Here is a 27,258-nt window from a genome sequence, read left to right on the forward strand (position 1 = left end):
TAAATCAACGAACGAAACGAAAAGATGTGCATCTTTCGAACTCACAAAATAACCATAATCATTTATCGTAAACACCGGGAACGTTCAAAATAGTTCCTTCAAAATCTGTTGACTTCACAGATTTCTTGCAGTTTCATGGTAGCTTACCTGGAATTTTGCTGAGGGTACAGTACCAAATCCATGTCAAGAATGCATATTTCATTTGGAAAAAAGATATAGAACAAAACTAATTTTCACAAAGAGGAAATGGATCAAGTTTCTTGGACAAGAAGCTCAATTATAAGGATAATCCAAAAAAAAAAAAAATCATCATGTCATGCCTCTTAGAACTTGCAAGCCAATCCATTAAAGTTATTATCTGCATACTGAAGTTACAAGATGTAAAAAGAAGAGAGTTGATACTAACAACACATGGTCTACGTTGGTACCAAAGACAGAATTTGGTTTCTTATGATTCCCATGCACTTTTGTATTTCACTGTAGATTGAAGAGTTCTGCGAACAACAGGGTTGCAAGCTTGCTACAGCGGAATCAAGTACTTTTGCTACATCAGCAGGTGGAAACTGCCGTTCTGTACACTTCTGCAATAGTATACAATAAATGTCAAAGCATAAAGATGGAAAATCGAAAGGAATAGTTGGGGATCACAGAATGCCCAGAGAAATATTTACATTTAAGATAATGGGGATAAGAGGGGACCAATAATTTTATGTGGAAGAAAAAACTAGGGGGAAAACCACGGCCCAATAAGAGCAAAACTATCACTTCAGTGAGATTAGATGCACTCTACACTTGAGTATCACAATAATACAATCAAAAGAAATGCCCTCTTTTGAACTTTTTTCACAATAAAACCACTCAACTCTATGTTTCCCCGCAGACATATTTCTCTCATTGAATTGAGGTGATAGCAAACGAAGGAAAATCCCATCTGCAGGGTTGCAAGCTTGTCTATGACCAATTATAGTTGAATATCTTATTTTTTTGGTAGTTTTACCTATCGTTGAAGCGGTCTATTGGTTCTGAAAGACTTATTTTTCCATTTGAAGCAAAATGAAAGGAAAGTTCCAAGACATTACTGCTCTTCTTGAAGCTAATCTTCAAGCCATATTTTCACTCTTTCGGCCAAAACACATTCCCCATGACCTCACCTGGAAAATGCTCGAGTGCACACACTTCTTTCCATCCTTCAACAATGGATTAACCTTCCTATCTAAACCCTTTCTTCAACCACCATACCTTAACACTCGATCATCACCAGACAAACAGACACCAAAAAATCGACAGAACTCTTCCGATAGATAAAAGTTTTTGACACCCGAGTCAAAACACCAGTAAGATCAGGGTTTTGGGTGCTTAAATCTAACCAAAACGAGTCTAGTCAGCAAGGTTGTCTGGTCAAAGGTTCACAGTTTTCGTTTTGGGCGCCCCGGTCTCCGTATGCCTTGTATTTCTGTTTTTGAATGTGGTGAATTGCAATCTGAAGTTAAAGAATCTGTTCAGTTCTTGTTTCCATAATCAACCTTGTGATAGTGGTATTGTGGTGGTTGGAATTGATAAACACAAACTGAAGGGAAGAGGAGAAGAAACAAGGGCTTTTTTTTTCTTTTCTTACTTTACATGTGTCGCTCATTTATTGGTTTCTTTTCAATTTTCTGGATTTGGTTGGATTCATTGGTTTCTTTTCCATGTCACGATGCACTTCATTGCGCAATAGTTACATTTTGATGGGTGTCTAATAATGTACAAGGTCAATTGAGGTGCCAAAATGAAAATTGGGGCCAACTTCAAGGGGCTGTTTATGTATTTACACAAGCGTTTTAACTGGAGATCATGATTATGTAACACACAGCCAGAGACTATAACTTCTTTTTTCCCCTCCTCTTCCAAGGCTATCTAGCAATCACTGTTGGGGTAAAACTTGGTGAGGAAAGAAGGATTGCACTTCTATCCATCAATATGTTGTATGAGTCTCTCCTTTTCCCTCTATTTATCAGTGATCCAAAATCACAATACATTGTCTACTTAGCCTGTATAGATATGTAATCAAAATTTTGGGAAGAATGGGAAGCATCTCTTGGATGTTATGGAACATTTTATGTCATGCAAAAAAGAGGCACTCAACATGGAAATCCAAAGTCCAGTAAAGGACAGAAGTGATAGGTAATCCAAGCAAGACAATTTCCATCTCGGACATTCTAAGGCAATAATCATTTCACAATAGCCAGTCAAGAAAAAGATAAAAGCTTGGAAAATGTACTGGAATTATGGAATAAAGGAACTTGTCAACAGAAGACTGGAGAAGAACTGAGGCTATAAATTGTATATACCTGAATCATAAGCAAAGTAGCAACGCATTTTGAGATAAGTTCGGAAGGAATTTCTGCTTCATTTCTATCTGACATATTCTTTGACTTAGGATCAAGGCGCTGCAGAAGATCAATAATGCACTTCAAATAAATTTATATAGAGAAGCAAATATAGAAACTAAGCGAACATGAATCTGTAAGACATCTTACAGTGGGCATGCAAGAGTCATCTAGCAGAATCCGATCATTCACATAATCAATAGTCGCCTCAATCTTCTCAGTGGTGTTCTCTCTACCACTAAATGAAATCATCGCCTACACAGATAAATTAATCAAAATCAAAACAAAACTACAACACAAAGAAGAAACTGACGAGGTGTTGAGGTCACAAAAACGACAGAAGAAACATAAATAATATTAGGATGCAATACACATACATAGTATTTCCTTGATCCTGATGTATTTTTTCAAGATATTTTGATCTGGTTATATACATGAAAATGATAACACATTTATGCAAAATCACTTCTTTTTTTGCTAACCGTGGTGTCCAGGCGAGCTTGCACGCACCTCAACTAATTCCACGGGATATGTGCCACCTCCCACCAACAATAAGTACTAGGTAACTCTGTCCACCAAGGCTTGGACAAATGGGAAGAAATCACCTAGTGTTTTTTGTCTCAGTTGGGATTTGAACTTGAGACCTCATGGTTCTCAACCCACTTCATTGACCACACAACCACACCTTGGGTGCATATCACATATTACTTTTAAATGGAGTCGAAGGGACCAAAAGTTTCAAAAAGCCCCTGACAAAACAATTATTTTATTTACAAAGATTAAGATATCACCAACTGATCTAGCTAAATTAAAATGAAAAGGTATCCCACAACTCTGGCAATCAGAATAAAATGCCATTCTTAGGACTTCCAAAATAAGATGTGATACAGGATAAGTATTAGAAGTCTGGAGACATTGCAATATAAAAAACCACATTGAGTAAGCAATATTATTGACACGAAAGGGAAATAAATTAAGTGTAGACCAAAACCCTAGAGAGCAAATAAGTAAATCCCAGGAAATAGTAACTTATGCAAAAGTCTCTCCTCTAAGATTATAGAGGGACAAAAGCATACTACCATCAATTTCATTTATACTAATTAAACAATGAACAAGCATCATCACAAAGTGTGGTGTTTGTTATGTTGTAAATGCTATTACTGAATGGATGACTGCATTTGAAGAAACGCATCCCCAATCTACTGAGGTCACAACGACTCAACCTGGCAACCATGTGAATGAGATTTCCGAAGAAACTAATAAATATCGACATGTTATGAATCATAACCCGCTTTAGAATCTTTTCAAACATCATCTTAAACCTGATTTGGGTCACACCACCACTGCTTTTAGAAAGAATTCCAACAAAGTAACAGTTGATTGACTGTGTACCTGCACAGCTGCATCTACCATAGTCCGTGCTTTGATTTTTGAACTTTCTATGATTTCGTTGACAAGGAATCCTGATTCCTGCTGCTGACTTGTACAATGATCAAAAGTGCTCAACACACTAGGATCAACGTAATTTGTAACTGGCCTTGGCCATGCAAGTGGCATGCTTCCCGGATAGTTATTCCTCTGTCTCAAACGATAGAGAGCAGAAGAAACCTGCCAAAGAAAATGAATGCTATAGCGGACTTTGTGCATCTTAGAAATTTAAATTCATAAGAGGACAGACATACTTGCTGATTGACTTCATTTAACTGTATTAGCACGGCCGCATATTGCTTCTTGAAAGGCTCTGAGTCTTTAAGAGAACAGTCATTGCTCTTTTGATTTTCCAACACATCATCATTCATGCGCCTCAACTCTGAAATCACTGCATCCTACAAGTTCAACCCAATGTCATGAGCTCAGTGCACATCTAACACAAAATATTCATGCCTCTTATATATATACAACATCAACTAGAGAAATACATCTTTTGACAGAAGACCCAAACACATATGTTGATATACAAGAACAGCCAAACTTAACAGCCACCTCAAAAAACAAAAGACAAGAAGCAGTACAACTCTAAAACCGAAGAAACTAGTCATCAATATGGTTGCAGCATCTGTTTAAATTAGCTCACCACTACCTTAAATATTCCCAACCTCAAACAAAACATTAAACACAGATTTTCTCATAAACAAATACAGGCTCAATGAAAACCTCCACAGATTTTCTCAAACTAGCATATGCCTGTATGTAGACTAAGTTATATTAAGCTTCTTTGACATTTGTATTTTAAAAAGTAAATAAACCCTGGTAATTCCCAACCTCAAACAAAACATTAAACACAGATTTTCTCATAAACAAACACATGCTCAATTTTTTCCTGTTCTTCTTTCTACGCAAATAAACCCTTCAATTTCGGAAAAGAATTATATTTCTCCATCATTAGCTTATACTGGTAAAGTTGTTGTCATGTGACCAGGAGGTCATGGGTTCAAGCCTTGGAAACAACCTCTAGCAGAAATGCAAGGTAAGGTTGCGTACAATAGATCCTTGTGGTCAGGCCTTTCCCCGGACCCTGCGCATAGCGGGAGCTTTAGTGCACCGGGCTGCCCTTTTTTTTTTAGCTTATACTGGTAATTTTGACATGAACGCCTACAAGTTTTATTGTCATTCTATTTGGTTGAATAAAAGAACTTATTTTTGAATTTTAGGATCATCTCATTCAATAGTTTTAAAATGTTAAAAGGAACACATTTATTTATTAATTATAGGTTTGGAGCAAACTTCCTCACATTTGAAAACTTATTGTTCACCAAAGAGTCAAACACCCTACATGGTACAGATTAGGGAAGCATATTCACAAATTTTCTGAAAGTTCTGGTTTTCACACAAAAACGGCAGAAAAATAGATTTTGGAAGGACGTGTGGTTGGGTCATTCACCGCTCAAAGATTTTGCAGCATCTCCTCTCTTCAAAATGCAGTGATCACTGATTTATTCACTGATTAAGGTTGGACTCTCTCAGGAAGAATTTAAATGATTTGGAAGTGTCTAGGACTTGTGAGTTGTTATCTACACCAAATATCTCCCTGGACCACCAGAAAGTGGATTCCATAATGTGGCGAGGACACAAAATGCCTGTTTTTGGTGAACTCATGCTACAAGATGTTCGCTTCTATTTTATTTTATTTTAGGAATACAAAACGCTGTATTTTAATGATAACAATGATTCTTCGCCTTGGAAAAAAAATGGGTCAACAATGCTCTAACCTCTACTGTTTCTCCTGGTTAGTGGCAAGGAAGGCCTGCCTCGCGTTTCTCCTTATTAGTGGCAAGAAAGGCCTACCTCACCCAAAGCAATCTTCAGTGAAGAGGATATCAACTTTGTTGCAGATGTCCTCTCTGTGAAGACCATCCTGAAAATGTCAAACACCTCTACCTCCACTGTGAAACCACATTTCAGTTGAGGAGTTCAAATTTTTCCTATTATTGGCATGAGTTGGGCTATGCCTTTCTCCACTCCAAAGTTTCTCATGTAATGGAACATAAGTGGACTAATGTGTCCCTCAAAATTTGGTATATTATACCCCAAAAAATTGGTGGATTGTCTAGACAAAAGAAACAACAGAATTTTTAAACGCAAATAGTGAAACTTTCTTAACCTTAGTGCCTCAACTTCATAGCTATTCGTTGCTAGCTTTTTGGTGTAAATTAGTTGTTGTACAGTGGTAGAATTTCGTGAATAGCTTGATTTGCTCCCTGTAATTATACTGTAATCATGCAATTGATTTTCTTTTCTAGAACAGGACATGTAAACTTAGGTATTTAAACCCCAATAGCTTGAGAGAACAATCAAGTTTCTTTCTCTCTCGGTTACTCGTTCTTTCTCACATACAGATATCTTGTTAGATATGATTGGAGAATCGCACAACTTTTAACTATGTTTGTCGCACCAACTTAGAGTACCTCTTCTCATTTAATACAATACCTAATCACTATCAATAAAACAAAGAAAAGAAACACACTCCCTCACATGAAAGCCTAATTAGTTTACTTGAGTCAAGCACGTGAAAATATTTCTGACTTTGGGTGTCGGTGAGGCTTGAATTCAGGATCTATGTTGCTATGATACCATGTTGAATTGTGTGACCACCTAATATAAAGGCTTAAGTTGGAGAGAGCATATACATTTATTTAGGTCCACAACAATCACATAAACAGATCAAGATAATATGGAGAGAAAGAGAGGAGCCACCTAGTTTTCATGTGTATAATCTTCTTTCATGGATCATATAAATAATGAAGTGAAACACAATTAATTTTGCTACCTTTTTGTCTAGTGCACGAGTGAACTCAACAAGAGCTTGAACATCAGCTTCCTTTGCTAGAATTTGAGCAGCAGCAGAAAGCTTTGAATATGTCGTCTGTTGATATGCGGCAGTTTCCATGACTCCAGATTTACATTGCATATCAGCTTCTGCTGAAGCCACCTGACCATCAAGGTACTTATAAATTATGTGGAAGGATAATATAAAGAAGCATAAAGAAAAAACTATTTGACCTTCTTAATTATGTGAAAAAGAAATTGGCATACATAATAAGGGGGAGTAATGATCAACACTCTAGAGGGACTTCTCAAGGTATATAAATTATGGTATTACAGAGATTTTGAGATCATATATAAAATTGATAATCATGAAATCTATCAACTCCCACATTGAATATAGCGTTTTCCATTATAAGGTAAACCGAATAAAATTCATCTTTCTAAATCGAAAAGCTTAAATATATACCCTTTCTGTTTAGGTGGCCTACTTTGATGTAGTATTTCGCCTCAATAAACCAATTGGGGTGTTTGATGAATCTGAAAATATACAAATAATAAAAGGTACATAAGGGAGATTATGAGGAGAACCAACCTTTGTCTGCATTAGGAGATTACTGATGGGATGACTTGGTGGGGAGAAATGAGAATAAACATCTCCATTCTCCATGTCACCAACCGGAAATTTCATAAACTCATTTGCTCGTACATTCACCTTGAGCTCATTGAAACTCCCAAAAAACTGATCAACACCATCTGCATGCCTTTTAAGTGATGTGGGCATGTTTTCAAATGGATTTAGAGGCATGCATTCGAAGTCCTGCCAGAGCATTAAATGTTCCAATAAGCTATCAGTTCAGAAAACAACCCCCTGAGAACCAAAAGTACTGAAATACTAATTCATACACACAACATGTTATGAACCAAGGACCCAAGCTATTTACAAGGGCACATAAGGTTTGTCTTCTAATAGATAAAAGAGATTAGACGCAAGTGTGTAATACATCAGTTCGGTTGAGTAATCCATTTAATTTGGTTATGTAATTCTTTTTCTTCTTTCTCTCATTCAGAAGCATCCTCAGAAGCGGTATTAGACTTGCCATATTTGGAGGATGGGACCAGTGTGAATACATTGGGCTAACTTTTTTTATTTGGTAAGTAAATTGATTTTATTTACCAAAGAGCTTTACAAAATAGAAGATAGCAGACTTGGACATGCAGCCCCAAGTCTTACTCAAACACCTGACCCACGCATTTCATCCCTATCTAACGATATCTATCTATATTGTCTATGGAAAGAGAGAAACTGCAGAATCTTCCAAAAGAAACAGAGACCACTGGAAAAGTATTGTACGACAAGTCATACAGGAGGTCCATGGAAGAGGAACCCGGCATCCTAGATTAGCAAGCAGACTACACTGGGCTAACTTTAACATAGGATAACTACTATTTTTATTTCTCCCACGTCATGAGATGGCTCCAAAAGGGACAGAAAAACCAATAAACTACTCCTAAAACCAAGCTAGTTGAAATTGGCTATATGAATATTTGTATCTGTTAGCTCTATCCAAGCCCACCTTATTCAAATAGTAAATCATGTCTTAAAGAAGGCAAATGAGAGTTCTTCAAAACCTAAAAGATTTCTTTAAATCTTACACTTACTCTTGTACAGTGAACCTACAACCAGAGTAGAACTCTTGTCAAACTTCGGACCTAATGCAAGTGTAACCCGGATAAGGATAGTGGGAGTGGGAAGAGACTCAAAGCACTTTCCAGTTGTGATGGGGTTGCACCAGGGATCAACTCTTAGCCCATTTTTATTTGCCTTGGTGTTGGATGAATTGACACAACACATCCAAGGTGAGGTTTCATGGTGTATGTTATTTGCGGATGACATAATTCTAATTAACGAGACTTGAGGAGGAGTTAACGCTAAGATGGAGATGTGGGACAAAAACCTTGATGTATAACGGATTTAGGTTGAGCATTAACTCCTCCTCAAGTCTCGTTAATCGGATTTAGGTTGTCTTGCTTATATTTCCTTACTTGTAGTAAAACTCAGAGAGTTTCTTGTCCTTTGATGTTTGTTATTACCTATTTTTAGTATTACTCAGAGAGTTTCTTGTCCTTTGATGTTTGTTATTACCTATTGTTTCTTGCACTTCGATTATCGTGTTATTTTTTGTAGTTACATTTCTTTTTTCAGCATGCTTATGGTTTGCGACTTTGCGTACACCCTACCCTCCCAGACCCCGCTTGTGGAATTACACTAGGTATGTTGTTGCTGTTGTCATCAACATAGATTTCAAGAGATTATACACCCTTTGATACAACTTCATCCATATGATATTAGATCTACTGCATCCTTTTCTATCATCTTCAATGATCAAAGTGTTGCGCCTAAGGAAAATTGCATATGTTGGTCTAAGTAGGATGTCGGTCAAACCATCTAAAGATATATTCTCATTTTACCCTGTGTGTGTGTTACTTGCACCGTGGTAATCATTTCTAATCTTGTTCCAATCTTGATGCCAGAATATAGTATGAGCATATATTAAGCAATAATGAATTACCATGACAAACTCAACCCCAAACTCAGGTCGGTCAAACTGAACACGACATCTGGAGCGATCAACTGTTAGCACACTTCCATCATGAATCTCTCTTGTTATTGGATGAATGGCAATGACACGCTGGCCAACTGACAAAGGCTTTGCAAGATCTGTGGGTAGCCCTTCTCTTGTACCTTCACGAAGTTCATTATAATGTGTTCTGACAGATTCTCGGTATTGATTAAGCTTCTCCTTTTCTTCATTCAAAAATTGCTCAGAGAATCGCCGCGGTCTTCCCAGAGAACTACATAAAGGTGAGGATTCAATGGACCATCATAAACATAAAAATAACAAACTTCATAATATTTAGGACTTGCCCAGGAAATAGACTTCCAAATTTCAGTGAAGTTGAGAAACTACCTTCTTATGACACCCCACTCAACACGAGTTAACCTTGGAACATGTCCCAATCCAACATGATACAGGTACTCCACAAATTCCCTTTTGGCAAACCAGGGGTAGTCAATTGCACTGTAGAACCACTCATAGATACACCAGCTTCGAACCTGATGTTTGGAAAGGCAATTGGAAATCTTTTCCTGCATGCGATGTCTTCAAGTTAAATAGTGGTCATATCACGAAGATGTACTACAACGGACAAAGGTGCATAACTAACCTTAAGACTGAATGCTCTGTCATGAAATGCAGTGATGGATGCACTAGTATCATCCAAACTTCTATCAGAAATCTTCAAAAAAAATTGTCTTTGAGGTTTTCTCAGGTCCATCTTGCGCCTGCTTCTGACTTTAGCAGGTAAATTAACCTGGTTTTCCACAGGGATCTGTGCAGTTGATTGAGCTGAATCACTTCGTTCTGATCTTGGATCTGCACATGATGCATGCTCCTGATCTTTGATTAATTTCAGTGACATGCCCTGATTGGATCGTTTACCCTTATTTGTTGACTTCTTTGGTAATTCTTTCGTCTATAGGAGAAAAAAGATCAAGTCAAATTAGAAACAATGCAGCTGATTAAGGTATCCAATCTAGCAAAATGTTTAAGGCAATGGCTCGAACATCTGTCTAAATCTCTAAACAATCATTTGAAATAGACAAAAATAAGAAAATCACCTCAGCTTCCAGAGAGTCGGTGACTTCATTGTTAATATGACCTTCAGTTTTTCGAGCCTGAAAGATTATCGTCAGAATTGTTACATGTCATTTACCTCGTCAGAATATTGAGTAGGGATGCAAAGCTGCCTCCTAATACCTTAGATGACATTGCTTTCTGTGCCCTCCTCACCTGCTTTGCTTCAGGAACAGCAGTAACATCAGTGGGTCTAACTTTTCCATGCTTTGATGTCTTACTGGAAGCAACTCCAAACTTTGATACAGGTTGACTCCATCTCGATCTAACCCCCGCTGATCCATGTTTGTCTCTTTTTTTGTTTGCAGGCAATGCTTCTAAGGATCCAGATTCATCAACTTGATCATCAGTTTCATCCTTGGCCAGGGTCATTGACTCTGAAACAACAAAAAAAGGTCAAATATATTCGCAATTAAGACAGGGAATAACAACTGAAAAATCAAGTGGAAACATATGAACTGTGATCAAGACACGGGGTAGTCAGCATATCCAAAGCTTCAATTTTTAATATAAAAAAAAAAGAAATAGTAAAAGAAAAACAAACCCAAACACCTGAAGTGAAAACACAAGCAGAAAAAATTGCAGCATCACAACATGACGAGATGGAAAAACCCACACTTGGGTCTACGAGTTCCAGGTTTTTATATCCAGAATTCAACATACTTAAGTGATGACTTACCATCAAAAATCCTAAATTTGTGACCTCTTTAACTTTTTCTGTTAAATAATTCACAGGAAAAATCCTGATACCTGAGACCAAAGTAAATTTAAAAATCTAAAGTTCCAAATAACAAGATAGAAGACCTGAAATGCATAACCACCAATGGTTGTGGCGGTGGATTATAAAGGTTCCTCCATCTTTAACCATAGTCTCGGGTTCGATCCTTGTCCTCTTTGGTAGGGAATGTTAACCCCCACCCACCCACCCCAATAGTGGGGTTTCTATCAGCCAAATATGGATTAGTCGGGCCAACGGGTTCCAACACCAAATGGTTAACCAAAAAAATTAAATGCATAGAGGTTAAAGTCGTCAAAAAGCCAGGCTAAGACAGCGAGAATGTGAAAGGGGGAAACAGAGATACTAGTCAAACAAGCAAGCTTCCATACAAAATTCTATAGCAACAGAATTTATATCCTTACCATCTTCATTTTCTGTTGTTGGCATCATTAGTGACAAATCAGCCAATTTTTGCAGAGCATCAAAAGGGGAGTCTTCGTCTACAAGAAGAAAAAAGAAAAATTAGCAGACTTATCCTCTAGTTTAGATCATTCTTCCAAGATATATAACAGCTTCAATCAGAGGTGGCATAATTAGTGCATGAAATCATAACCCGCCCAACCCACCCAAGTTTGGGCTGATTATTGACCCGCCCATTTATTAGCTCAGCCCATCAAAGTTTGGGCTAATATCTTGCCAAAATTGATCTATGAAAAATCTTGTCAACATATTTTCAAAATACATTTTATTTTATTTGATATATTAGATATAGTAATAAGGGCAACCTAGTGCACTAAAGCTCCCGCTATGCGCAGGGTCCGGGGAAGGGCCCGACCACAAGGGTCTATTGTACGCAACCTTACCTTGCATTTCTGCCAGAGGCTGTTTCCAAGGGTTGGGTTATTAACCCGCCCAATTATGAACTTAGCCTATTTGACATGCCCAAATTCTGCCCAACCCACCCATTGCTACCTATAGTTTCAATGACATCATAACAAGTTTACTTTCTTTTTTTTTGAGATTGACATGATAACAGCTTTACAGTCAATTTTTTAACCAAAATAGCATCTAATTTGCATTGAAATAACAAAACTCGAAGAAATAACTCTAGCTTTACAACTTGGAAAACAAAGACAAACTAATGAGACAAGAAGAAACAGTATTTTTGAAATATAACAGAATATTAATGGATCTCCCAAGCTCTAAGTTGTCCAGAACTTGTAATTCCGAGACCTTCCTTTAGGCTTTATCTACCTTTTCCTGGCGTGTCTAAGCCTTTTGCAGATGAAGCAACTCCCTAAAGATTAATGTCATGAAAGTAATGTTCTGATCTAGTGCCAGCCAAGCCTTGTCAGGTGAAAAAGTGGAGAAAGGGAAGAAATCCCCCGAGAATGGCTATACAGCTTAGCTTAAACAACTTTGACAGCACAGAAGTAAGAGAGTGTTGAAGGCAGACTTGGGCAACTTTATTTGATGGTTAAGTGTTAGGGTTTAGTTTTAATGATGATTAAAGTAATGTATGCGCGTGTTTTACATGTGCAGGAATACAGGAAAATTCTATAAAGGAAAGTTGACTTGCTAAAAAAGAAATTTAAGGAGAAGAAAATAAATGAGTATCTTCCAACACTCATTTATGGGAAACTTTCAATCAAGATCACCGAAGGAAAGAAAAGAAGACTCAGCAAGGATTCACATGCAAGCGCCAAGGAAAGAAGACAATCAGGAATTTAGTGTATCAATTAAGACAAAGTCCCGAGGGATGTTCTCTGGAGGTGTTTGGAGGCTAAAGGTGTCCCGATGGTGTATATTAGGATGATAAAGGACATGTATGATCGAGCTAAGACTTGGGTTAGGATGGTGGGAGGAGACTCGGAGCACTTCCCGGTTGAGATGGGGCTACATCAGGGATCAGTTCTTAGTCATTTTCTATTCGCCTTGGTGATGGATGAGTTGACATGGTCTATCCAGGAGGAGGTCCCTTGATGTATGTTTTTTGCAGATGACATAGTACTGGTTGATAAGACACGAGACAAAGTTAATGCTAGGTTGGAGGTTTGGAGACAGACTTTGGAGTCCAAAGGGTTCAGGTTGATAAGGACTAAAACAAAGTATTTGGAGTGCAAATTCGGTGTTGTGTTAGATGAAGTGGACGTGAAAGTGGAAGTGAGGCTTGCCACACAATCTATTTCCAAGAGAGAGATTTAAGTATCTTAGGTCCGTACTCCAGAGTAGTGGGAACATCAACACACATCGCATTGGGGCAGCATGGATGAAATGGAGGCTTGCTTCTGGAGTCTTGTGTGATTAGAAGGTACCACCCAAACTTAAAAGGAAAGTTTTACAGAGCGGTGGTTAGACCGTCCTTGTTGTATGGGGTGGAGTGTTGTCTAGTCATGAACTTTCATGTTCACAAGATGCATGTTACAGAAATGAGGATGTTGAGATGGATGTGTGGGCATACTAAGAACAACAAGCTTAGGAATCACGTTATCCGGGAGAAGGTAAGAGTGACCTCTGTGGCGGACAAGATGAGGTATGCAACGTTGAGATCGTTTGGACATGTGCAAAGGAGGGGAATTGACGCCCCAATGAGGAGGTGCGAGAGGCTAGTTGTAGGGGATAACCGGAGGGGTAGAGGTAGGCTGAAGAAATATTGGGAAGAGGTGATTAAACAGAATTTGACACAACTCCATATTACCAAGGACATGACCCTGAATAGGAAGGAGTGAAGGACGCGTATTAGGGTAGAAGGTTAGTAGGGGTGAAGGTTAGTGGAGGTTTAGCGTATTATGTTGTGTATCATGTTTCTATTATCACCCTATTTTGTTGTTGTTATTGTTTCTTTCTTGTAGACTACATTTTCTTTTCTTATTAACTGTCATTCTTTCTTCATTGTTTCTCCTTCCTTTTACTTGGGTTTGAGGCACTTGAGCCGAGGGTCTTTTGAAAATAGCATCTCTACCTCCTCAAGGTAATAGTAAGTTTGCGTACACTCTACCTTCCCCAAACCCCACTTAGTGAGATTTCACTAGGTATGTTGTTGTAATTAAGGCAAATCAAAATCATATCGGTAGATACAAGTACCAAGAGTTCAAGTTCGTCAAAACCCTAGAAGGCAATGAGCTACAACAAATCAAGTTTGAAGATCTACTCAACGGCCTTCCCAAGTCCTTTGTTCTATTCTTAATAAGCATTGTATTTTATTCCAGATTTACTGTGTACTCAAAAGAGAGAAGAGAGGAAAATATTGCTCGTGATGCATTGTATCAAAAGTCACGAGAAAAGAGATTGAGTGTAGACGTAGGAATTACACTCCATCACAATTGTACAAGTCAAACCTCAAAATAACTCACAGAGAACACCCTTGCAACACAATGAGACTAGACTAAGATTCTCATTGGATCTCAACCGGTACAAAAATATTTGGTGTCACTTTACTTGATGCTCTTCAAGTTCTGCAACTTTTATGATATGCTTATCGCCCATCTTCTTGAAGCTAGCTGCATCTGCCTCGATGATCATCCTAATATCACTATCAAGAAATGCTACAATTCCAGAGCTTTTGGTAGTATGGGCTTTACATTGTCCAGTGATACTTAGCTCAAAAAGGATGTTTCTGACGGTATGATAATCGTTGCTCCTTCCAAAACCAAAAATTCATCTCGTGCTTCTCCTTCCACAACCTCTGTTGACTGCTCTCTGGATGTACTTGCTAAGCTGGCTACTCTAATGCTAAATTTGAGTCTCTCAAGCAGGATCTTATGGCTTCCACCCTGTGCAATGTGGAGAAAAACCGTGATACTACAAAGCAAACAGGTGCTGATGTTGCTCGTCTCAGGATAAAGCTGGATAAGGTGATCAAAAAAGATGTCAAACATTTTGGAAACCTTCCAACCAAAATGTCTAACAAGTTTGAGGAGATCTAAGGTGTTGTTGGCACAAAGTGCTATGAAGGAAGCTATTGTTAACACCCTGGTGTACTTTCTTAGGCCCCATTAGATGTTTTCTAGATTGTTCTAAGCTTTGTGTTGTCAAAAAATAAGTCCAGCTGACTATTATTTTGCTTGTTTTGCTGCTTTGACAATTACCTTTTGCTCACTTTATGCATCGTATAAGATCTATAAGTCTATATTTGTGGTAATTGCTTCTGTGTTATTTGTGATAGCACGAATTCCCTGTTTGTTGATGACAAAGGAGATAAAAATGAGTGTACAAATGAGTCAAAACTTCAAGGGGAGTATACTAAGTGCTTTCATTCAGGGGGAGTAACCTATGGAGAAATCTACCTAGTATACCATCTCAAAAAGCCACTTAACATATTTTAACATCGTTGTATTTAAATTCCATCTGCTAAAAAATTTAAGTTTTAAAATTACATTATATATCATCTTCAAAAATAAATTCTTATATTAAATATTGTAAGTTTGAATATTGAATACTATAGTTTGTAATTGAATACTGTAAGTTTGATTTGAATATGGTAATTAATTTTCTAATATTAATTACTTCACTTTTGACTTGAATATTGTAGCTTTTTTAATATTGTTGTTTTTATTTGAATGTTGTGATTTTGAATTGAATATTGAAGTTTTTATTTTAATGTTGTAGGTTTTTCTTTGAATATGCTAATTGTCATTTGAATGCTGTAGTTTTGAATTGAATACGATAATTTTAAAGCTAAATATTGTATTCTTGAATCGAATATTGTAAGTTCCAATTTTGAATACTGTAGTTTGTAGTTGAATATTGTAAAGTTTGATTATTGAATATTGTAGCTTGTTCTAATATATTTCTAATGGTGGCATTGATTACAGTGTCTATTTTTAGGAATCAGTTGTTGATTATTGGTAAATTTTCGGAATATTAACCCATAAAACATGTTGCCACCGTTTTTTTAATTTCACTATGCTTGGTATAGGATGTCAAACAATATTTATAGGATTTTCTATGTAATTACTATTACTATGGTATATTGAGAAAAGAGGGTCAGTAGGATGTATAATTATTTCTTTTGTCTAAACTAAGTGCTTAAATTTAGGGGGAGTCAACTCATTGCAAGTCTAGAGACATTACAAACAGGGAAGTTGACTATGAGTTATTAATTTTTTTGTCATCATCAAAAAGGGGGGAAATAATTAGGGTTTAGTTTTAATGAAAGACGGAACTAATGTAAGTATATGTTTTACATGTGCATGTGCATGGATACAGGAAAATTCTATAAAGGAGAATTTTAAGGAGAAGAAACTAAATGAGTATCTTCCAACACTCATTTATGGAAAACTATCAATCAAGATCAGCATAGGAAAGAAGCCTCATCAAGGATTCACACGTAAGCGCTAAGGAAAGAAGACCCAACAATTATTAAAGGCCAAGATTCACATCTATGGAAACAAGTACTAAGAGCTCAAGTTCGTAAACCCTAGAAGGTAACGAGCTACAACAAATCAAGTTTGAAGATCTGATCAACGTAGCTAACGGAAAGCTCTAAACTTATTCTTGGAAGAGATCAATCTAACTCCTCTTTCCAAAGATCAAACTCTTGGATTGTCATCTCTGTCAAGAAGTTTAACGGCTAGTTCAAAGACTACATGAAGTTAATCAAAGAAAGATGGAAGATATACTTCTATCCAAACCTTCTCAGGCTCCTTTGTTCTACTATTAATAAGCATTGTATTTCATTCTAGATTTATTGTGTACTCAATAAAGAGAAGAGAGGAAAATTATTATTAGTGAGGCATTGTATCAAAAATCACGAGAAAAGAGATCAAGTATAGATGTAAAAACTACACTACATCACAATTGTACAAGTCAGATCTCAAAAGAGCTTACAGAGAATACTCTTACAACCAAGGGGACTGGACTAAGATCCACTGGATCCAACCAGTACAAAAATATATGGTGTCACTTTACTTTATGCTCTTTTAAGTGTTCTTTATTGCCTTCCTAAATAGTTGACTAGAAAATCGAATAAGAGTTCAATTCACCCACATCCCCCCTCTTGCACTTTCATTAAGCAATTGGGAAACCTATAGATGTGTATTCTTTTGTAAATAACTTTTCTATATCCATTTTAATGGCATATCAAGAATACCAAGAGAAGGGTGAAGGGAGGAGTGATTTGTACTAGACATGAAAAGGGAGGGGGTGGTAAGGAGATTATATTTGAGGCTATCTGTAACACCCTAGGTGAATTTGTGAATTCCACACCAATAAAATACGGGAGAGATGTTGGATATATAAGGAAGTAAACCTTGGACCCTGGTGACACGTTTTAAACCAGTGCAGGCCGAGGCCCAAAGCTGACAATATAACTAGTGGGTTGGGTTGTAACAAACATGGTATTAGAGTCATTCTGCGTGCAACCATGAACAATGGTGGGAAAACCCTAGGCAAATCCCACATCGACAAAACATGGGAGAGATGATGAGTGTATAAGGAAGCAAGCCTTAGAACCTAATGACGTGTTTCAAAGAGAACAGTATCACTAGTGGGCTGGTTGTTACATTAACAATAGCTTTCAACTAAAGAACACAGACAGGATATGGTATGCACGCATGTACATTGAAATTGAAAGAATAAATGGTCACTGTAAAGATTGTCATTCTCCTTCCAAGGGAATTAGCCCTAGTTGGAGTTGGGCGCACAACTCAAACTTACTGATCAGCCCTCCCGTCAAACTTGGTTAAATGTCCAAATCCTATTAGGGACTCGACTTTCCTTTTGTTTCCAAGAGTATATCCCCTTTACCCCTTTTAATGGCAAGAGATAAAATAGAATAATCAAAGAGGACTAAAAGGAGCATATATAATGCTGTTAGAATTACTGGAATGGGAACTTCTGATGAACAGTAATCTACAATTATAATTTTTTTCGGAATTCTGTAATCTATAGAAATTTGTAATACCTCTCCTGAAAAACATCTTTTTGCTCTTCTTTTTAGGGCCTTGTAAAGAGGTCCTGGAATTCTTTTCATCTGAGGCCTCCATTTCAAGTTTACCCCCCACGGCGCCTAATCTTTGACCTTCTTCTGTACCACTACATGCCTCTTTGATATCATCAAAATGGTATTCACCACTATCAACTTCCAACTTTTCAGCAAGAGGTCTTCTTCCCTTCTGTGCTGTTCGACTAATGGTTCCAGTTTCCGCCAAATCATTTTTATACCGCAACAGCTCTCCAGTATCTGCTTCCATGCTTCCCTCTTCTTCGTCCACTTCATTACTGAGAAGCTTTCCATCGCCCATACCCATTTTAACACGCTAGTTGAGAAAACGAATAAGAAAATATCAAAAAAGTTGATGTCACATAGTTTATAGACATAAGTCACAATATGAAATGAAAGTTGAGCAATACCTTTCTTCCAGCAGTCTCAACAGGTGAGGACATAGCACTGTCCGTCCAACGGTTTAGTGTCTGAGAGACCTGAGGAGAACCACCTCTTTGTGAAGCTTCAGTTAAAACTAATGCTATCTTCACATCATCATCAGTGTCACTGTCATCTGCCTGAAGTTTCAAACTCCGCCTACTTGGAGAAATATACTTCTCACCCATGGGATTTTCATGTGTAAAAGAAACAGGAAAGCGTGGAGTTCTTTTCCCAACAGCACGAGGCCGGCTCCCTGAAAGGAACTCCAGCAAAACTTCAACAACAATATCACATGACAAGGGCTCAATCCTTAGAGATAGAGAAGAAGAAAATAGGCTCCTATCCCTAATTACAGATAAATAAATGAAAAGGAATATTTTGTTTGTCAACATTCAAAGAGGTCAAGCCTCCGCTCAGTACGTAATAGATCATGTGGAAGACAGCTAAAAAAATGTAACCCCAAGAAAAGATACTACACTGCATGAAAGTAAAATGTATGAAGAATAACAAGTAAGAAAGATCCTAATCTAAGTCCAGCCGGGAGATTCTTTAAAGATATTTTATTTTATTTTCCATAGGAATAATTCCTCATTTATTTTAATTCATCCTTTTTTTGTTGTGGGAGGGTTAGAAGGGACAACACACCTCCTGAACGCTTCTTCTTCAACAAAGGTAAACAACCATGAGTAGCTGCTAATGTTGGGGATGCCACCTCAGATGTTTTAGAAACATTAGGCTGAATCTTAACGCGAGCACGTTTTTGAGGTTTTCTAGACGTTCCAGCATCCTCATTACTTTCTTGCTCACTGTCGCTTGCTGCCTGAAATCCCATAGGGAAGTTACTTCAATAGAAAATACACAAAACTAAGACTCGGGTACAATAAATAAACACTGGGACTCGGAAGCCATGAACAAATATAAGAGAGCATCGAGCAGATATTCGCTTCTCTTTAGAAATGTTTTTCTTGTCGATAGTCAAAAGTCAGAACAATGCTTTGCTACAGCCTAATGCGCAGAATCATCTTTCCTGATGTTTATTTAATAACAGCTGGCAAAGAGCTTTCTGTTCAAGACAAACAGCATTTATCAATTGAAGTATACAAGCAATTCCATACACTGATGCCACAAAGCTAAAATCCTGGTATCTCTCACATGCAATACTACCCCCTCAGCTTGAAAAAAATAGGAAAGGGAAAATTAAGTCTGATGAGTGCACAGGGGAGTGAGGGATGGCAGACAAAACATAGAGTACACACACGTTCCTCTTGCTCAATACTCTATATCTCAATTCTTACCAAGTTGCAGTAGTGATCAGTCATCATGGCAATCAGCCCAACAACAGATGCAGTCCCCTCTGGAAGAGATAAATAAGCCTGAAAATACAGTAGAATAGAGTAGGTAATTTTATCTTCATTTTGTATGACTGAATATATTCATGCAGATTAAGTTCATTGTCATATGTTCTAAAAATTTAAATCTTATAATAGTATCTCCACCTAACAATGATCAAATTGATTGTCCAAATTGTTGCTGAACTGTTGCTGGAAAAAATCAACAAACCATGATTTATGATTTTTCTTTTGACAGACACAATGGTTTATGATGATTAATATGGCACTCGGTGCTTTTATGTATATAACCATGCAAGCATAAAAATGATCGCAAGTTAAGCGATAATTCTTTTTTACCCCAAAAAAATTGTCCAAAAGATGATTCGTATTCTCTTCTGAAAGAGAGGACTCTTTCTTAGTGCCATGCGCTTCATCAGGAAACAACAGTTTTCTATTTCAAGTGCAATGGAGTATGGAGAAGTGTTTCACTGTATTAATGCAACATAATAGCGTCAAAAAGAAAATGAACAAATCATTTAACACACTGGTAATGAAGATTTATGAATCTGAGAGTAATCTTTGAGCAATTTTTTTCAAGAAATATCAACTACTCACAGGATTGCATTGTTCCATATAAGGATCCAGAAAAGGAAAATAAAGTAGCACTAAAAGTTGACTAAACTGGTTGAGATGACATGGAATCTGGATACTGCCCAAACAGACAGAGAAAGAGAGAGAAGAGGATGATATTACAGCAGGCCAAATTAAGGAAACTAATTCAATGATAAAAGTGTTAAATTTCTGATTACAACAGACTAAAATGTCATACTTACAGAAGAAACAAAGAGGGAAAAAACAGAATATAAGAGTCATATTATTTTTTGATAGGCTTAATATAAGAGCCACATTATTGCTAACAGATATACGATGTCCTCCTGCAAAAGCTGGGGATGATGTTCTTTCCTTAAACAGTTTCCTTCTCCTTTCGTACTATTTGTTTTTTTATTTTTGTTTTTGAGAAATCTGAACAGATAAGTATTCCTTTCCTACTGTTCTTGTGTGGACACATCATTTCATACACATAATTTCTGTTTTGTACCTTGTAAAAATGATTTGTCCACACAAGAACTGTAGGAAAGGAATACTTATCTGTTCAGATTTCTCAAAAACAAAAATAAAAAAAAACAAATTGTAGGAAAGGAGAAGGAAACTGTTTGAGGAAAGAACATAAGACAGGAAACAAAGGCTATGTGGGAAAGTGCAGGCAACGTAAAATAATTGCCTCCCAGAAAAAGAGAAACTGAATATAAGATGAATACAGCCCCATAAAAGTAGACAACCCTAACCAGATTTCATTGTGAAAAAAGATTTGACTTACTAGAGTATCATGCTCCTCAAATCAATTATAATGAATAATGTCACAAGCCAACAACATGAAGTGTTAGAACAAGATTCTCACAAATGGGCTCTCTCACCATGCAATCAGTATAGATGACATCTAAATCCAGCTATAAATCAGCAGGAACATAGTTTGAAAAATGGATAAGAAGATGAAGATAAGTATTTCCAATCAAGATATATCACTCGATGATTTCATAAGCAAAGAGGATCCGATTATAAAGACGTGTGTGACTTTGCTGTCTGCATACAGAGCCTACCCTATTCATTGTGTAAAGAGCTTCCACCATCTCTGCAGTTCGGGGTTTCACTGCACCAGCAACCTGTAATAAGTATAAAGCAGCTCTTAGAGGCAAGCGTTAGAGATCAATCTGACAGCAAATATATGCAGGTTACTGATATTCAATAAACTTCAATTAAAGGATTATACTCTGAATTTGGACAGACCTTTTTCCAATCTTTACCATACTCGCGGTATGCTTGATAGAAGTGTGTCAGGTCCTTGTCACTCCACTTGGGACCTAGCATGTCAGACAACTTCCTCTTCTGCAATTTTATAGAAAGAACCGCGTCAAAATGCATACAGAATTCTACGAGCCTTCAGAGAATGCTTTACATCTAACAAAAATGAAACCAGACGAAATATGTCTCCCTTCCAACTCAACATATAACCACTTTCCTAAAGGAACCATTTGATTGACAAGAATAGGGAAGGGAAGATCTGGAACTTTAACATTCCAGCATATTCTCAACCTTTAGTAAGAGGAAAGCTGCGGAAAATACAATAGGAGACTTCCCCACATAAGAAACTTCCATCTAATCCATCCAAATTATGAGAAAGTCCAAACCAAACTTTTTTTCTCATTCCATATTCTCCTTTTCCTTTCAAAGAAAAACATGCAGGAAAATCTCTTCACTTCACTGACACATTTCTAGCAATGACCTGACATCCTTGATGAAGCCATTCATCTTTCTTCTTGCACTGTCTACCTCTATTCATGTAATGTTACAAGATCAAACAAAAGTATAGTAGAACTCACCCGTTGCAAGCTTTTCTTCAAATTGTCCCCATTACCATCTTTACTGGGAGAGATTTCAGTTGTAGGAGAAAAGCGCTTATTTACACTTCTAGATTTTTTTGCTGGAGCCATGCCTAAAATCCTGGGGAACATATAAGGAACAAAAAAACAGAATCAGGCAAACACAATGTAAGAGTCTGTTTTATGACAATTGAATGTTTTGGAAAGTGATAAACTACATAGGGAACAAATGTTATTTTAATATGTACATCAAATTATAGTTTCAGCAAATAAAGGTCCATGAAATAGTTACTTGATTTTGTCAAATTATATACAAACAAATGGACAAAATTATATAAGCAAACAAGCATATAGATTCAAAAAGGAGCCGATTCAACCATGCTGAAAGATAACATCAATAACTCTCAGTCGGTGTGTTCATTGTAAGATACAGTATGGTTTTATTTTTTAAAAATACTATAGCACTACCGTGCTGAATTAATCTGGTACAGTTTGGTATTTTTAATTTTGGTTTTTGTGGTACGATAAGTTGGTGGCTCCGGTTTGTTCAACTCCGACAACAATGTGGGTACTCTTACAAGTTCCTGGAGTAGCAATTTCAGGTCTTCCTCCTTTAAACGAATTAAGTATGCGTTTGGGCATAGGATTTGGGACCCCAATTTCACGTTTTGATTTGAAATCAGTGTTTGTTTATGAAATCTGCAAAATTTCAACATCATTTTCAAATAAAAAATTCTCCAAAAAGTAGCAGTTCAAATTTCAAATTGTGATTTCAAATATAACTTTTGATCCATATATATTTTGTTAAAAAGTACCCATGATTTTATATTTTGTAAAAAAAAAAACACATGCTCGACATGAATATATTGTATGTACCATGTGGAGGATTATATTAAAAAATAGCTAGTTAATACTATTGTTGATTTTTTGGACCAGTGAATCTTTGCAAAATTATGTGTATTTGAAAGCTTGTAATAGGATAATAGCATGTAAACGCAAACATTTATTTAAAAAACGAACATAGAGATTTGTGATTTATTAATGCAACACCTTGAGATATTCCAATACCTTGTTTATGAACTAATGGTTTGCTCATTTGTTAAGATTGTATAAGAGTTGGGATGTTTTAATAGTTTTCACAAATTGTGGGATTTTCATGTTTATGAGAAAAGATAAAAATTCATATTCCATGGTCAAACAAAACTTTAACTTCAAATCAACCTGATCTCCAATCATGATTTGAAATCATGTCCAAATGGGCCCCAAGAATATAACATACAAACTAACTCTGAAGTTTAATGGTTGTTCAGAAAGACAAAAATTTTAAAGCTAGAGGCATATAGTGATACAAGTAATCTGCATTTATATGTAATTAACTTAATTCAAGATTTATCTTAAGCAGCAAAGGTTAGAAGGTCAAGAGTAACAGAGAATCAGTTTGGATTTATGTCTGATACATCTGCAATGGAGGCTATACTCTTGGTAAGAACAATGATGAAAATCAATCGCTGAAAGAAGAAAGATCACACATGGTGTTCATTAATTTAGCGAGCGCATATGATAGAGAACCATGAAAGGTCCTTTGGTGGGTGATGGAGAAGAAAAGAATTCATATAAAATCTGAAACCCAACCAGAATTACATTTACATAAAGGCGTTTCAAGCTTGTTGAAACTTTGATTTATACTACCATCAAAAGCATTTTAACCTTACGTCAGCCAAAACATCTCAAATTAATAAGTCTAGTTATGACGTCAGATACTGAAAACACATCTAAAACTATTCAAACCTATCATGTGATATTCATAAAGTTAGGATCACTAACATGACATACAGATATATTTATTTGTGATGCATTGTACACTGAACCAAACTCATGATAATTAATGTAAGGAAATAAGAGATGCCCGCTACATTCATGCTTTTTGAAGTGCATACGAAATCCTACTTCAGTATCTCAAATGTACTGTATTCGAACAAGAGCACATATTTCATAAACAATACAACAACAACAACAACAACAACCCAGTGAAATCCCACAACATGGGGTCTGGGGAGGGTAGAATGTACACAGACCTTACTCCTACCAAGGTAGGACGGCTGTTTCCTGGAGACCCTCGGCTCAGTAAAAGCATAAATGCATAAAAAATGTTAGATAAGAATAGGAAATTAAAAGCTTTATGAGAAAAACAACAAACAAATAACGAATAGATAACAAATAAATACAAATAAATAAATACAAATAACAAATAACGAATAAATAAATAATGAAAGCGTCACAGATAAAATAGAGTAATCAAAGCATAGAAAGTAATAAACAATCTATCCAGTAAATCATAATCAACTTTATGACCTATAGTCATATCCTCTATGCCTTAAATGAAAACATACCAAATCAAGCTTTAACACCATGCATTAGAACATAGAAACACATAGTCAGCCCTCTTAAAAAAATATTCAACTCAAATGGAGATCCATTAACACCCTATAGTCATAATCTCTAAAGTATGAATAAAACCTTATATCAGTACTTTAATCTCACCATGTCGAAACATAGAAAATGGAATATTCAGACAAGTTATGTACCACATACATTCTATAAACATGATTACTAAAACTTAATAGAAAACATTCTATCATGATTTCTACCAAGTCAATAAACTACTACCTATTCTAACAGTAAAAACAGAGAAAATACTTTCGTTTAAGGATCTGACCTTCTTTTTGGAATTGAAGTAAGCTGGACCGTCTACGAACTGATTCCAAACACTTTGGCAGACAGCACAGGATTCCAAGCCACTCAAGGGCGTTCCGGGTCAAGCCTGTATGTCCCAATTCTAAGTCAATCAAACAGAATCCACAACAAAGTTTCAATCTTGGCTATACTTATAGTGTATAATTTCAACTGAGACAGTTATAACTTATAGATAGCCAGTAAAAAGTCCAAATTTGTGTTCATACCATTTTAGGATTAGGGTTTGAGTTGAATTTCAAAAAGAACAGTTTAAATAATCAAAATTGACAATGGCGAACATCTACCTATAGAGTAAAGATTCAGCAAAACAGATAATTAACGCAAAAGAGTGAAGAAATCACCGTTTACCAAGCTAAAGAATTCAAATCCAACCACCAGTCATTTGGACTCGTAACTCAACACACTTGCATTCAATCATTGATTTGAATTAACATTGATGATCTGCTTTTCACTAAAATCGACTAAAATCAATTCAATTAAACTCGATTCGATTCGATTTCAAATAGAGGGGAAGAATTGCAGAGAAAAAATGGAGAAGCTAACACTGAAGCTATTTGAAATTGAAATTTTGGGGAGAAAGGGGAACGAGGGAATTTCAGAAACCTATCTGAATAAAAATTGAATTTGAGAAAAAGGGCTTTTATATATAGGGAGATTGAATAACCGTTCGATAAATTTGATCGAACGGCTACAGATGAGTGTAGGATATTCTCACGTGTGGTATGTTTGACGTCCAAACACACCCCTTGTCTGTAGATTTTTAGATTAATTTATTTAAAAATTTCTTTAAATGTTTGTTTCACAATAGTTTTAAATTAGATTTCGTAAATCTATCTTTAATATATTTTTCAAGTTTTAAAATTTGGTCCACTAGGATTTTTGGCAATAGAGTGTAGTTTACAACTTTGTTCGAATTCAGCAGTTTTAGTTCAATTTTTTGCATTTGTCTTTAAATTTAAAAATTAACTAATATGTATAAATAATTAATTTAAAACCTAATAATTCTAAAAAAAATAGAATCTCAAATTCATAAGTTTCAAATTCTAATTCCGACTCTACATATATTGTGCGACTACTAATACCTTGTTTGGATGCTTTTTACCCGTTGTATTGTATTTTATTATTGTTAGTTTGAATATAATGTTTGTTTTGATTGTTACTTAAATTTTATTGTACCGTATCGTTTAAACCCATTGTTAGGTAATGATGAAAAAGACTCATTTTGTTAATGATTGATTTAGTGTGATCGCGTCGTTACCTTAATATCTAGATGGTTTGTTACCCATTATATTGTATTGTATTGTTAGTTTAGGTACTGTTTGTTTTTATTTTTATTTAAATTTTATTATATCGTATCGTTTAAATTAGTCGTTACGTAACGATGAAAAGTCTCATTTTGCGTAACAAACGATTTGGTGTGATCGTGTCGTTACCTTAATATTATCTTCTCATTTTATCTTTACTTATTATTTAATAATCTTATTTTATCATTTAATTAACTACCCTATTGTTTCATTGTAACTCTACTCTTCTTTTACATTTATCATTCAAATTGTTAATGTGTGACATTATATATGTAACAATAGAGAACGATACAAGCCATCCAAATATTGAATTCATTAAAATAATATAGTACGATACAATACAACACAATACAATATAATATAATACATTATTAAACAATACGTAACAACCATCCAAATCAAGTATAAAACTTTCTTCTCATTTTTTCTTTACTTATTATTTAATAATTCTATTTTATCTTTTACCCTACCTTTTTCATGATAGCTCTAGCCGGCCCGTACTCTACTTTTCTTGTACGTTTATCATTTAAATTATGGATGCGTGACATTATGTAACGACGGAAAGCGATACAATCTATCTAAATATTGTACGTATTCATTAAAATAATACAGTACAATACAATACAATATCAAACAATCCATCGAACAAAGTGTAAATGGTGACAAAATGCAAAACACCTCAGTTGATTTTTGGGTGATCATTATGGTGATCCTTTTTCCGTCGACGACAGTCTGTGTAAATCATGTATATGTGTAAGAAAATTATTAATTAGTATATACTACATATATTAAATTTAGAACTCCATTACTAATTAAATTATTAATTTTTGTAACTTATAATACTTTTTAGATAGCTTTTAAATATATATGTTATATTATTTTTCAAAAAACCTAAAATAAACAAATTGTCTCTAGAAATTTAAATTATGTCATGTAAAATTGAGAGAGAAGAATAGTAGATATTGAAGTATCCCTTCGACTTCTTCATATTTTAAACTACTTACTTAATGAAAATTC

The 27,258-nt window shown here is 35.9% G+C and overlaps 1 protein-coding gene across 3 annotated transcripts; it reads right to left on the minus strand.

The window, feature by feature from the left end:
• Positions 1 to 247: 247 nt before the first annotated feature.
• On the minus strand, positions 248 to 25,534 carry LOC129882899 (protein ALWAYS EARLY 3-like). 3 transcript variants are annotated; one of them, XM_055957398.1, is made up of 22 exons: positions 25,286 to 25,534; positions 24,900 to 25,004; positions 22,184 to 22,304; positions 21,591 to 21,689; positions 21,404 to 21,466; positions 19,710 to 19,787; positions 19,060 to 19,234; positions 18,402 to 18,667; positions 17,953 to 18,307; positions 11,471 to 11,548; positions 10,454 to 10,707; positions 10,315 to 10,371; positions 9,861 to 10,169; positions 9,605 to 9,783; positions 9,206 to 9,488; positions 7,228 to 7,452; positions 6,637 to 6,798; positions 4,052 to 4,195; positions 3,762 to 3,977; positions 2,520 to 2,624; positions 2,331 to 2,429; positions 248 to 581 (listed from the first exon to the last, which is right to left on the minus strand). In XM_055957398.1, the coding sequence occupies exons 3-22, from the start codon at positions 22,292 to 22,294 to the stop codon at positions 417 to 419; spliced, it is 3,423 nt and encodes a 1,140-aa protein (XP_055813373.1). In that variant the 5' UTR covers positions 22,295 to 22,304; positions 24,900 to 25,004; positions 25,286 to 25,534; the 3' UTR covers positions 248 to 416. The 3 variants fall into 3 exon arrangements, with proteins under 3 accessions (XP_055813373.1, XP_055813381.1, XP_055813365.1); XM_055957406.1 differs by having other exon boundaries at positions 10,487 to 10,707; positions 25,279 to 25,534; XM_055957390.1 differs by having other exon boundaries at positions 25,279 to 25,534.
• Between the last annotated feature and the right edge of the window lie 1,724 nt (positions 25,535 to 27,258).

The sequence above is a fragment of the Solanum dulcamara genome, chromosome 1 (assembly GCF_947179165.1).
Source record: "Solanum dulcamara chromosome 1, daSolDulc1.2, whole genome shotgun sequence".
NCBI lineage: Eukaryota > Viridiplantae > Streptophyta > Magnoliopsida > Solanales > Solanaceae > Solanum > Solanum dulcamara.

Excerpts from the sequence above, each read along its gene's own strand:
- LOC129882899 (XM_055957398.1), bottom strand. The coding sequence starts at position 22,294 with ATGGCTCCAGCAAAAAAATCTAGAAGTGTAAATAAGCGCTTTTCTCCT. Across the intron at positions 2,430-2,519 it reads ATGACTCTTGCATGCCCACT|CGCCTTGATCCTAAGTCAAA; the intron begins GTAAGATGTCTT and ends GATCTTCTGCAG. Across the intron at positions 582-2,330 it reads CTACTTTGCTTATGATTCAG|AAGTGTACAGAACGGCAGTT; the intron begins GTATATACAATT and ends ATACTATTGCAG.